Source organism: Nansenia antarctica, assembly GCF_963989245.1.
Source record: "Nansenia antarctica genome assembly, chromosome: 6".
NCBI classification, from domain to species: domain Eukaryota; kingdom Metazoa; phylum Chordata; class Actinopteri; order Argentiniformes; family Microstomatidae; genus Nansenia; species Nansenia antarctica.
Window position 1 is genome coordinate 27,195,431 of NC_137676.1, and position 14,293 is coordinate 27,209,723.

The 14,293-nt window shown below is 42.2% G+C and overlaps 1 protein-coding gene across 1 annotated transcript in view; it reads right to left on the reverse strand.

The window, feature by feature from the left end:
- Positions 1-434: 434 nt before the first annotated feature.
- nfs1 (NFS1 cysteine desulfurase) overlaps positions 435-14,293 on the reverse strand; it is a 38,750-nt gene continuing 24,891 nt past the window's right edge. Inside the window, exons 12-13 of the mRNA XM_080535394.1 lie at positions 7,394-7,483; positions 435-853 (exon numbers count right to left, since the gene is read on the reverse strand). Coding sequence (XP_080391520.1) covers positions 790-853; positions 7,394-7,483 — 154 coding nt within the window. The 3' untranslated portion in view covers positions 435-789. The remainder of the gene's footprint in view (positions 854-7,393; positions 7,484-14,293) is intronic.

The following is a 14,293-nucleotide window of genomic DNA, read 5'->3' on the forward strand; positions in this document are numbered from 1 at the left end:
CAAGGAAAACATGCTTGTTATTTCTGCCCTAGTTTTTTTTTTTTTATGAAAAAAAAAGCTTAGCAATTGATCGATAATTGATCGTTAATTCTTGTGATTATCGAAAAAGAAATTTTTATCGTTTGCCCAGCCCTAGTAACAATGCATCGCCAGACAGGTCATTATCAATACAAATATGTAATGAATCAAATCGGTGAGATGAAACATTTATCAAGATACTCTTTTTAAACAGCAGATCAACTTTTGACGTAGCTTGTTCAAAGTTATACCCTATCTTAGTTATACCTTACCTCAAAAATAAAAAGGGATTCTTTAAGAAAATACAGTATTTTGTAGTTTTGGTCTGAGAAATAAATAAAATAATCGTTTTCATATCATATCATATGTATTTCATGTCATAATTTATCTGCATTTTGCTAAAACAAATTGTGAGAAAATCGTATTGTGAATCGTATGGAATCGTGAGTTGAGTGCATCATTACATCCCTACTATGAACTCACTGGATGTAGCCTGTACTAGTTCCTAACGTTCTCACAGTCAGAAAGCCCCAGGGGCCATGACCAAAAGCTGATAAAATGTAAGAGAGCTCATCATTATATTTCAATAATACTTTATCAAATGCAAAAAGAACAGTTCTGCAACACAAAATATACTCAATACCCCAACCAGGAAGTTTGTGCGTGTTTCTTGACAGGAGAGATACCCCCTAGAATTAATAGGGAATGGCATATTAGGCAAACTATACAAGACATGTATTCACAAAGCTCATCCAGCTTCCTCCAGACTCTTTAATGCTGCGTCCACTTAATACTCTTCAGATCGATTCCTTCCTGCACCATCTCCCACAGGGGGCTGGAGGTAGAGAGACAGAGTGCAATGAATGAATGTTCCAGTTTGATGTTACTAATTCAAATACCAATAAATATGAGTTCTTAAACACTTATTCAACATTAAATCTATGGGCCAGCTCACCATATACAGTGGGGTGCAGAAATGTGGGCACCCCTGGTTTAAATGTCTGTTACAATTAATCTCCAAGTGATTGAAAGCACACCTGAACACTAAATGCTACAAAAGTTAAACATGACACCTTTCTACACATTTTTACACAAGGTTTCTTTTTATTTTAATTGTTCTGAGTTTTTAAATGATAAAAAAGGAAAAGGGCTGGGTGGAAACGTTTGGGAACCCTTTTGGATTATTCTTTGTTACCTTTTGAGAAGATGATTACTAAGGCCCAGACCACGGTGATTTACTCGTTAGGGCTTCAATGAGTCAGGTGAATAGAATTCCAGGGTTGAACTATATATTCTGAAGTAACTCCATGCCTTCTAAAGTATCCGACTGCAGTGGCTGTTGTGTCTGGTGCTAAAAACCATGGATTCCTCTAAACCAGAGGTTCCCAAAGTGGGTGCCGCGGCACCCTCGGGTGCCGCAGCACCTGTCCGGGGGTGCCGCCAAATCTGCTCGTAAAAAAAAAAAAAAAAAAGTATAATATTAAATTATAATACATTAATAAACGTTTGTTTATTACATGTGCAATGGAGTTCATAAGCAAATAAAAGATATATTTCTCAGATTTGAAAGATATTAATTTACTAACTAGGCCTACTAGTTACTAACTAACTACTCCTCACTGAAGTCTTGGACCAAGCGGTGAAAATGGTTAATTATGTCAAATCACGCCCGCTGAAGTCACGGCTGTTCAGCACATTGTGCAATGAGATGGGGTCCGAGCATGAGGGGCTCTTATTACACACAGAGGTCCGCTGGCTGTCGCGGGGCAAGGTGTTATCCCGTGTCTATGAGCTCCGAGATGAACTGATAACTTTTGTCAGTGAGCACGACTTGCCATACAAAGAACAATTGGAAGATGAATCGTGGTGGATTAAGCTTGCTTATCTGGCAGATATTTTTAGCCACCTTAATGACCTCAACATAAAAATGCAAGAATATCCTGACAGCGACAGACAAACTGAACGGATTCCGATCCAAATTGAGACGGTGGCAAGACGGGGTGGCCAAGAAAAACATTGAAATGTTTACGTTGACGGCCAATGACGCAGCACACAAGTTAGCGTCTTTCTTGAATCTGATCGCTGCGCACCTCCGTATGCTGGAGGAGAGATTTGAGTCCTATTTCCCTCCAATGAACGAAGACTTCGACTGGCTCCGGGATCCGTTCAACCCCCTCTCATCAGCATCAGCCGCTAGTTTGAGCAGCAAAGCTCCAGATGAACTGGCAGAGCTCATTATGGGCCGCACACTGAAGCTCAAACATGGTGAGCTAGGTTTGGATAGGTTTTGGCTGCTTGTGGGACATGAATATCCATCTCTCTCAGAGAGCGCCATCAATGTGCTTTTACCCTTCCCAACCTCCTACTTGTGCGAGCTGGCTTTTTCTTCCTTCTCGTCAAGAACAAGACACGCACGCGTCTGTCAGTGGAACAGGACCTGCGTGTCGCGCTGTCCACTATCTCTCCCCGCATAAAGAGACTCTGCTCCCAAAAGCAGGCGCATGTGTCCCACTAATGCGCACAACATATTTCTTTGCTTTATTTCTCTCAATTTTTACAATTCTGTCATGATTATTATTGTTAAATTATTATAGTTGTGAGTTACCCGTTTGGTTCAGATGTGAAATAATAATCTCAGAATGAGCATTGAAATGAGAATTACATTTTAAGGCATTATTTTAAGCCCCCCAAAAAAGCATTGTTCCATTGATTGATTATACAGGCCTTTGATATTGTATTTGTGTGAAGAATTCCCTCTGAGTCTCCTCCCATATTGTACAATCCTTGAGGGCCACAATTTTATTTAATTTAGCGATAGTTTGACTGACCTATGCATTCTTGCCCATCCATTACAGTTCATTTATGACTTTTATTATCTTGTTAAAATTCATTGGGGCAATACTTATGTATTATATATAAACACACATTTTCAAACCAATTCATCGTGTATTGTTTTTAGTTTAAGCTCCGAGGCATTTTTAAAATCTTCGTAGAGTTGGGGTGCCTTGGAGAAGGGGGAAAGCTTCAGGGGTGCCTTGGTTAAAAAAAGTTTGGGAACCTCTGCTCTAAACAGTTGTCCAAGGATGTCAGAATCAAGATAGTTCACTTCCACCATCAAGGAGAAGGCTACAAAAAACTGGAACAATTGAAGTCAAGGCAAGATCTGAAATACCAAGAAAAATGTCAGATAGAATGGCCCGAGATCTGGTGAGAAATGCTCAGAAGAACCCACACATCACTGCAAAAGAGCTGCAAAAAAGAGTAACGGACACCAGTCAGGACAACAATACAGCGTACCTTAAACAACAAAGACCTACATGGCAGAGTTGCCAGAAAGAAGCCTTTCCTACGACCTCAACACAAAATTAAGGATCTGAAGTATGCAAAAGAAAACCTTGAGAAACCTGAAGCCTATTGGAACAATGTGCTTTGGACTGACGAAACCAACATTTCACTTTTTGGCCACAACCAAAGAAGGTTGAATGAAGCATTTGTAGAGAAGAACACCTTGCCAACTGTTAAGGATCCATTATGCTTTGGGGTTGTGTAGCAGCTGGGGGCACAGGCAATATTGTGGAAGGAAGAATGGATTCCACCAAATATCAAGACATTCTAGAGCAGGGGTCGGCAATTAGGTTTGGCCTCGGGCCATATTTTTTTTAGCCACCAGATGGCGTGCCAAAACAATCAAAGCCTAATTTAAGTAATTGATTGTTAAAAAATGAAATGTGACACGTTCGAATGCTTTGACCTTTCTTTCGAAAAATGTGAATACATTTCCGCGTTGTTGTAAATCAATGACACATTGCTAGTCAACTAACACAGCTTGTTGTGTGAGCCTGCTAACAATGTAAAGTAGTGTTCTAGTTAACTAGGTAGCAGTGTGGATTACTCACCCAATCCATTGCGTTGCTATTCTGGCTTGACTTGCGAGTTTGTGTTGTTATTCTGTGTTGTTATTCTGCTGGGCCAAATATTATTGGTGATGGGCCAGCAATGGCCCGCGGGCCTAATTGAGTGCGACGTTAGCTACACACTTAACCTGCTAGCTAGCAAAAGCAAAAGAAAAATGGCATCCAAATGTCTAAAGCGGAAGGTTGAAGGTGAAAACAGGGCATTTAAAGCGGAATGGACAGAGAACTATGTGTTTATCCTACCTGGTTTCATTAATGCAAAGCCGATGTGTCTTATCTGCAATGAAGTTGTGGCTGCTTGCAAAGACTATAATATTAAGCGGCACCACGAGACGAAGCATGGCACCTTCAAAGTGGCCTTTCCACCCAAGACAGAGGCACGACGGCGCAAGATTGAAGCACTGACAGCAAGTTATGGGCACAGCAGCAGGACCTTGGTGCGAGGCCTCACACCTCAACAGAAAGTGACAACTGCGTCCCTAAAGGCGTCGTGGGTGCTCGCAAAGAACAACAGGCCATTCACTGACGCAGAGGTTTTCAAGGAGGTGATGGTGGTAGTTTTGGAGGAACTGGCCACCGACAAGTTGATGGATGGTGTCATTGCGTCAGTGAAACAGGTGTCCCTCTCTGCGAGGTCCGCTACCCGCCGCATAGAGGCATTGTCCGACGCTGTGCAGGGAGAAATTATCGAGGGTCTCAGTCAAGCCAATTACTTTTCCATAGCCGTTGACGAGAGCACTGACGTTACAGATGTAGCCCAGTTGTGCGTCTATGCTAGATATTTTGATGGAAAGGATTTCAGGGAAGAGCTGCTGTCTCTTATTGCATTAGAAGGGCACACCACTGGGGACGTTATATTTACGAAACTGGAAGAGTTGTTTAGGCTGCATTCATTGTCATTTGAGAAAGTTAACCTAATCGTGACAGACGGGGCTCCTGCTATGGTGGGAAAGCACAGAGGTCTGGTAAGCAGGGTGAAGGAGCACGCACCCCAAGTGCATGGACTGCACTGTCTTATCCACCAGAGTGTCCTTTGCGCCAGACTCAGTGGCGAGCTAAAGGAAGTCATGGATAAAGTGATGCGTGTCATTAATTTTATCAGGGGTACATCAAGCACCCAGCATCGGCTTTTCCGACAACTTGTGGCTGAGTCAGAAGAGGCCACCCACGATGACCTGCTGTTACACAATGACGTGCGCTGGTTGAGCAAAGGGAAAGCGTTGGATCGCTTTTGTGCGCTACTGGATGAGGTCAAGGCGTTTCTTAGATTGAGCAAGATTAGGGCAGCAGCTGACCACCTTGCCCTTCTGGGAGACGAAAAGTTCATGTCCAATGTAGCATTTTTAGCGGATATATTTGGCCACCTAAACCAGCTTAACCTGCAGCTACAGGGGAGAGGCAAAACCATAGTTGACATGGTTGAAAAGCTTGAATCATTCACGAGGAAGCTGGAGTTGTTCGAGTCAGATATATCCACTGGGAGGCTCCTACATTTCAGTACACTAAAATCACAGGCACCGGGACAAGTGACAGAGCTGATGGTGGACTTCATCAAGCAGCTACGGGCCAACTTCACTTCAAGGTTTGAGGACTACTCCATCCCAAAAGACATCATTGCCTTTGTACGCGACCCTCTCACAGTCAGACCAAGTGGAGACTTCTCCTCCCAGGCGAAAAAAATGATCCCCTCCTTAGACGAGGCTGCATTAGAAATGGAGCTAATTGATTTCCAAACAAGCTCCCTGGTCAGTGATGGGCTCAGAAGTGCGGAGTCTGTGAGTGCCTTTTGGGTGGCATGCTCAGAGGAGTATAGCATGATCAAGAGACTCACCTTTTATGTGCTCACAATGTTCCCCTCCACATATACATGCGAGTCGTCCTTTTCATCAATGAATGCGATAAAGACGCACGAGAGGAATCGATTGACGCATAAAAACCTTGAGAACTGCCTGCGGATTAAAGTGACGTCCATATCACCAGATATCAAGAAAATAGTGACCGATGGGAGATGTCACTTTTCACATTAAGTGAGTACCAAGCCTGTCGTTGTTGTATTTAATAACCTAATTGTATTTTGTATATTTTGAATGAATGGCTCATTGTAATTATTATCCCTAATAGTGTGTTTGCTCTGTCGTTACAGGAGCATAGGCCTATGCACCACCACCCCTCGGCCTCCAAGATCAAGCCAAGCGGATTCTGCTTTTTTTGCGGCGATTTTGTTAATGTTTTTCAGAAAATTGAACTGAATATTTCCGTTGTTACTGTTCATATGTGTGTTGCAGTCACATAATAAGTAAACATTACGTTTGAAGATTTACTGAGCTTGTTATAATGTGAGCATATGTAGGCAGGATGTGTTTCCGTATCCGGTATTCAGATATGGATTACAGGTGCGCAGTGTAAGACGCACAGACATATGTATGACTCCATGCTCCCGTTCTATATAAAGTACAAACCGAAAGGACATCAAGCGTCATGTGGCTTTATTATGTTTAAAGGTTACCACAGAGCTGGTTTTATTTTTTTCAAACCACACACCGCATGTCAGCTATTTCAGCACCAAGCATTGTCCACTTATTGATTCACTATGAGGGGTTCGGCGTCAGTGCGCTTCGGTGCACCTCGCTGCCTGATTGTATGTCCCTGTGTCATTCACTCTCAATAAAAGTACAATAAGCATTCTTTAGGTGGTGGTAGATTATATATTCGGACAGTATAGCCGCTATATGTGGGAATGTCGGTCCGATATTGTAAAAAAAAAAAAAGAAAAAAAAAGTGGATTCTCAAAATATTCTGCTGGGCCAAATATTATTGGTGATGGGCCAGCAATGGCCCGCGGGCCGCCTATTGCCGACCCCTGTTCTAGAGGCTAATGTTCAAAGGTCAGTCCAGAAATTGAAGTTAAAGAGAGGTTGGGTATTCCAGCAAGACAATGACCGGAAGCATACCTCAAAATCAACCAGGAAATACTTCCAGGAAATACCGATGAAGGTTTTGGAATGGCCATTACAGTCCCCAGACTTGAATATTATTGAAAATCTGTGGAGAGATCTCAAACATGCTGTGCATGCAAGAAGGCCGAAGAATATTTCTGAGCTAGAGGTGTTCTGCCAGGAAGAATGGGGAATAATTCCCAAAACAAGAAATGAAAGACTCTTCGCTGGCTACAGGAAGCGTTTGCAAGCTGTTATAGTTGCCCGAGGAGGAGTTACAAACTGACAGGGTTCCCACATTTCTGCACAAGGCCTTTTTCCTTGTTTTCTTCTTTTTTTTCTTCTTTTTTTTTATCTTGCTTTAAAATGGGATGAAATGTGTCATGTTTAACTTTGTACCATTTAGAGGCTAGGTTTGCTTCTTTTCACTTAGCTATTAATTGTAAAAGGCATTTTGTCTAGGGGTGCCAAAATCTTTGCACCCCACTGTAGATAATGAATTAGGTACTACTTCATTTCTCTTACCTCATGTCTCGGAGGCGTCTGACCTGCTGAATGCATTTTTCTACTGTGTAGTCCACTTCCTGCTCAGTGCTGAAGCGACCAATGCCAAACCTGCAGATCATCGGAGGAACCAGAAGAACACATGAGACACCAAACCAGCATGGATGTTATTTTGAGGTGATTATGGCATCTTAATTCAGAGGATGCGAAACACATGTGAATTGAAACCCAGCCTTCAGCAGAGTACAATTGAGGATATCATATTTGATGGAGAAATTGATAAGAATTTGATAGGTAAAATTTATAGAACTCTACAGAAGACCTATGTAGCTGAAAAACTGTTAGAAAGTAGGATTGAGATGTGGAATCGAGAACTAGGAAGAACAGATATAGGTTTAAAATGGAAAGAGTGTTGGAATACTACAAATGACATGACAGTTAATGAAAATCTACGTTTAATCCAATATAAAATAATGTATAGAGTCTACCACACGCGAGATAAAATCCATAAGTATTATAGTAATGTATCAGATAACTGTTTAAAGTGTGGAAAAAAAGACTCACTAATACACGCATTCTGGGAGTGTCCCAGAGTACAGAAAACCTGGGTTGACATAGAACATTGGCTCTCAGGGGTACATAAGGAAAGATTCAAATTTGATCCTTCAATCTGTCTTTTCCAGGATGTAGCCACAGTAAGATACCCTAGGGCAGGGGTCGGCAATAGGCGGCCCGTGGGCCATTGCTGGCCCGTCACCAATAATATTTGGCCCAGCAGATTATTTTGAGAATCCACTCTTTTTTTTTATTTTTTTATAATAGTATCGGACCGACAGTCCCACATATAGCGCCTATAATGTCCGAATAGAGAATCGAACTCCACCTGAATAATGCTTATTGTACTTTTATCCATGTTGAGAGTGAATGACACAGGGACAGACAATCAGGCAGCAAGGTGCACCGAAGCACACTGACGCTGAACCCCTCAGAGTGAATCATAAGCAGGTGGACAACGCGTCACGGTGCTGAAATAGCCGACATACCGTGTGTGGTTTGAACAAAATAACACGAGCTCAGTAAGCCATTCAAACGTAATGTTTACGTATATGTGACTGCAACACACATATGAACAGTAACAACGCAAATTCTGTTTAATTTTCTGAAAAACATTGAAAACAAAATTGGCGCAAACAAAAAGCATCTCCCATCGGTCAGTATTTGCTTCATATCTGGTGATATGGACGTCACTTTAATCCACAGGCAGTTCTCAAGGTTTTTATGCATCCATCGATTCCTCTCGTGCGTCTTTATCGCATTCATTGACGAAAAGGACGACTCGCATGTATAGAAAGGGAACATTGTGAGCACGGAAAATGTCTCTCACAACGGCTTTGCATTGATGAAACCAGGTAGGATGAACGTATAGTTCGCTGTCCATTCCTCTTTAAATGCCCTGTTTCCACCGTCAACTTTCCTCTTTAGACCTTTGGAGAGTGACATTATGTTTCTCTTGCTAGCAGGTTAAATGTTTGGCTAACTTCACCCGGCACGCAAACAACCAATCCAATAATAATAATGTGACCTTGTCTGGGAGGAGGGGGGAATAATTATCAGAATGAAACTATGTTACATAATTATTAGAATAAGTTAGGCTACGCTACATCGTCAGTCCACACATTTATTATTCAAAAATATGGAAAAGTGTGAAACTACGTTTCAACGTTGTTGAGAATCACAACACAAACTTGCTAGTCAAGCCAGAATACTGCAACATAATGGATTGGACAGCTACCTAGTTAACTAGACCACTACTTTACATTGTTAGCAGGTTCACAAAACAAGCTGTGTTAGTTGACTAGCGATGTGTACAGTCGAAAGAAAAGTCAAAGCATTAGAACGTGTCACATTTTTAAACAATCAATTACTTAAATTAGCCTTTGATTATGTTCGGGCCCGCCATCTAGTGGCTCAAAAAAAAATTGGCCCGAGGCCAAACCTAATTGCCGACCCCTGCCCTAGGGGGTGGATAATTATGTACTCATCAATTATATTTAAAAAACTAATACTTGGAAGTTGGAAATCAAGTAAACCTCCAACACTACAACAATGGAAAAACGAAATTCTTTATTATACCAATATAGAGAAGAATTTAGCCATAGACAATAATAAGAAAGATCAGTTTGAAAAGATATGGGGAGAGATAGTGAAGGCCTTAGCTAAGACGTAAAGATAGTGCAAGAAACATAGTACTAAGAGATTAATTAGATTATGCATTAGAATTATTAGTTAGATAAGTATAGGGGGTAAACTGGGATAAACTTTAGACGGTTTATTTGGGATGTTAGGATGTGTTGTGATGTTTGTCAAGGTGTGATGTGTTGTGATGTTTGTCAAGTTGTGATGTGTTATGATGTATATCAAGGTGTGATGTGTGGTGATGTATGTCAAGTTGTGATGTGTTGTGATGTATGTCAAGTTGTGATGTGTTGTGATGTATGTCAAGCTGTGATGCGTTGTGATGTATGTCAAGTTGAGATGTGTTGTGATGTTTGTCAAGTTGTGATGTATTGTGATGTTTGTCAAGTAATGTGTGTATAATGTTTTGTGCAAAAAGAAAATGGAAAAAGGAAAATAAAATCTTACAAAAAAAAAGAAACCCAGCCTTTGCAGGAGGGTGCTGCTATCTATGGCCTACAGCAGGGGTGCCCAATACGTCGATCGCGATCGACCGGTCGATCGCAAAGGTAGTATGGGTAGATCGCATGGCATTGAACAAAACGGGGGAAAAAAAAATGGAAAAGAAAAAAAAAGTTCGCCTATCATCCATCCTCACTATGGCTTTTGCCACTTGATTGACGTACAGGTAAGCCAGTCTGAGATCTGATCTTTTCACCTACACCTAACACAGGTTCACCACGCATGCGCAGTCAACAGCGCCAACTACAAAATACAAAATACCGGCGAGACTAATTACCTAGTTAGCCTTCCAATTTCTACTATTTACTATATAATACAAAATAAAGGCTATACAAATGAGTGGGGAAGCTGGACCAAGTAAGAAACCAATAACGTATAACTTCCATCCAGAATGGGAGGAGGACTTTTTTACACGATGTGATATTGGAAATGCGTCTGTCTGATCAGCAAATCTACGATGGCTATTTCGAAGAAGGGAAATGTGGCAAAAGAGCGAAAACGTACGGCTGCAACGATAGCTTCTTATCGCGTCAGTCACGTTCTTGTTAATCACAAGAAGTCATTCAAAGACGGCGAAATTGTGAAAAAAGTTTCTCGAGGCTGCAGATTGCCTTTTCGATTACAGATCCACAGTGGCTGATGACACCTTGCAACCAGCTCCTACAGCCCTGACTACTAGAAACGAGCTGCCTCCTCCCAGTGCCAGGTCTCCCACTAAGGTAGAGAAATGCATTTATTTCCTCCTTTCAAACTAGGGAACTACCTGTTTTGTATCTGGTTTACTTTTCTGTTTGTTGGATCAGTAGTTGGCTATGGTACTGCAGACTGGCTGTCAGTGTGTGAGTGAGAGAAAGTGAGTGTGTGTGTGTGTGTGTGTGTGTGTGTGTGTGTGTGTGTGTGTGTGTGAATGTGTGTGAGCGAGAATAGCAAAGAGGGAGGGTTTGTGATTGTCTTCTCCTGTGGCTGTGTGACAGAGAGAGGGAAAGTGTATTGTGAGTTTACTATGCAGGCTGGGAACTGTGTGTGTGTGTGTGTGTGTGTGTGTGTGTGTGTGTGTGTGTGTTTGTAGTACGTGCATGTACGTTTGCGATGTTGAAACTAGACTGGTAGATCTTGGCAGACTGGCTACTTGAAAAGTAGATCTTGGTTCCAAAAAGTGTGAGCACCCCTGGCCTACAGTGTCTCTCCTCCAAAGGAGAGAAAGATGACTAGGGCTGTCACTACTGGCCTATGAAGAAAACTTCCACCAAATGATGAAAACAGGCCGAGCACAGCCTAATGGCGCTTTTCCACTACCGGGCCCGGCTCGGGTCAGCACGGCTCGCTTCGGCACGCTTTTGAACAGTTCTGGGTACAATACGTTTTCTACTATACACAAGAGACCAGGAACGAGTAGGAGTAGGAGGAGTAGGAGATAGTAGGCGGAGTTACGAGTCATAACAGCGCGCCATGGTGGTGACGTATATTTTCACGAGACACAACACAGCCACAACAATAGCAACATGGAGGAACTTGAAGCTATCGTATACTTTTTCCTCGCATGTGGTATATTATTAACCGTGGTTTTTTGGAGAGAAAGAGAAAGAGAGAGAGGGAGAGAGAGGAAGCTATGTACACATAATAAAGTCATGTTTTTTGAACCCTTAAAACCACTGCCTTCACTTGTCTGCTTTATGAACTGTAGTATCATTGTTATGTTGAGCATATGACAGGGCTCGACATTAAGGCTTGTCCGCTTGTCCGGGACAAGTACATTTTATGTTTGGACAAGTGGACTTCCTCCTGCAGTTGTCCGATGGACAAGTCAAAACAAAAAAACAAATCAATATGTATTAATATCTGCAAACATTAATTCCTCCTTCCGATCTGAATAGTAAAAAACAATAGCAAGCAAAGCGATGCCGCGCCTCATTCTGGCTATTTCAGTCTCTCGTAGTTCGTTATCGTCATAGTTCGTAAATTCGCTCAGAGCGCACACTGCGTTCAACGTCATAAAGAGACCAAGTAATTTGATTGGACAAAAGGCATTCCATGAGTGCTGATCAGATTCCAGAGCGAGTTTACGAATGCAGCCATAGTGTTGTGGGTCTCCTGTCACTAGTGCCATTCACGTGAACATGCGCATATTCGCTTCTTCTCAATGCCGCTTATTTTCATGTAGTTCGATGTGATCGTATATTTTAGGTTTGAAGTTTTAAGACCAGCACATCGCAATACGAACTTCAGAATGACACTATGATAGATTTCTCAATTTGAATATAGGATACTATCCAAAGGCTAGCAAATAAGATTGCTTCCATTGGGGAGGGACTGTAGTTACAAACATTTTTTGTAAATATTCCTAGATATTCATCCCTTTTGTGGCCAATCTTAATCTAAAAGGGTTAGGGTTAGGGCATCGTTTCTCAACGGGGGCGTTCAGACAACATCGGGGGGCGCTGGAACAGATATTAAAAAAAGGGGGGCGTTGAGGTGTTCTTGGGGGGCGTTCGCGCATTAAGTGGTGAAGAGAGAGAGAGCCACAGCAGCAGCAGCAGATCCTGAAAGGGTGTGTGTAGCGGAGACACCGCGGAGAACTATCCCGGAAGGGGAACAGCTGGGCGGGACGCGAATTTGCGGAACCTAGGATGGTAGGGGAAGGTAGGGCAATACCGCTACCTGATTGGTTGGCGAAGCAGGGAAGGTAGGGCAATACCGCCAGCCAATGAGGGGGCTCTTCACGAGTGCTTCGCCAACCAATCAGGTAGCGGTATTGCCCTACCTTCCCCTACCATCCTAGGTTCCACAAATTCGCGGGCGGGACGCGCAGGAGCGGCCGCGCGCCAGCGGAGTTCGAGCGGACATTATTATTATTATTATTTTGGATCATCTCTCTCTCCAGCACGCCTGTGACATTGACTAGCCTGTGAAACGTAATAAATACGTGCTTAATACACTCTGTGTCGACCTCCCTTAATGCCGGTGACGTAAGCCTGTCGTGCCAAATACTCACTCCCCGCGTATACACACTACCCTCTGCGCTTACGCATTCACTTTATTCGCTTCATTTCAATACAGCTTATTTAATTTAGTTACAATTAGTGCTAATACCATACCACCATACCAGAACATCACAGCAGGAACAACCTATCTCAAAAAAGCGATCGTAGTCCGGAAAGCTCTCTCTCGCTTACCAATAATCGAACCTAGAGAAATCAGCTACGAATGTCCCCTCCCCTCGCAGGTTCATCACAGTATATTACATAAATGTATTACTGTTAAGTGTTGTTGTGGATGTTATCCCTAGTGCCATTCTGAGGTTAGCATTGCGATGTGTTCGTCTTAACGTTTACAAACTAAAATATACGATCGCTTTTTAGTGATATGTTGCTCCTCTGATGTCCTGGAAACGAACACATAAGCACTCCGAACAGCTGTCAGGGTCTTTTGTTGCTATAGGAAACCACTACTCTGTCTGCTTGCGATTGATCAGCTGTCAGCAGTGTTATTACGGGTACGTTCGTAAATGCACGAATGGTCAGTTCGCTCGGACAAAACCGTGTTTTCAGTCAGAGCACCCATCTCTGAGCGCTCCAAGAGCGCAGAGCTCTGAACTTTGGAACTTTGTTAAGTTTTGATATGTTTTGATATGAGAAATTCGAACTAAGTGGTCAGTTTATGAAAATAATACCTTAGAATACTAATAAATATTAAAATAATAGCCCCCTAGCGTTTGCCGCCATATTGTGACACCACCGCCCCAAAGTCCAATAAAAAATTAATAAATATTAGCATCATAAAACAGCAATTTGGCGAAATGCAACACCAGCACACTTAAAAAAAACTAACAATGTTAGTTGTAATGTACAGTTCTGCAGCCTACTGTTTGTTCTGCATCGGACATGTGTGAAATTGCTGCTGTTCCCTAGCAGTCTGTTTGTATTCTCTGATCTTGTCTAAGTTTGTTCAACACTCAGAAACAGCATTTTTATTCACATTCACATTCGCTTTTCTGCTCTCTGGTAAACTAATGATAATGATATTCCAACTGCCCAGTTAAATCAAATCCATTATTTGGCATTCATTGACATGCTTTTTAAATGATATAAGACAGAATATTAGTCAACGTTAATATTCAGGGAAGAAAATAAGCCTACTTTTTTTTGATGGGGGGCGGTAAGAGACCTGGATAATGGACAGGGGGGCGCTGGCCCAAAAAAGGTTGAGAACCACTGGGTTAGGGTA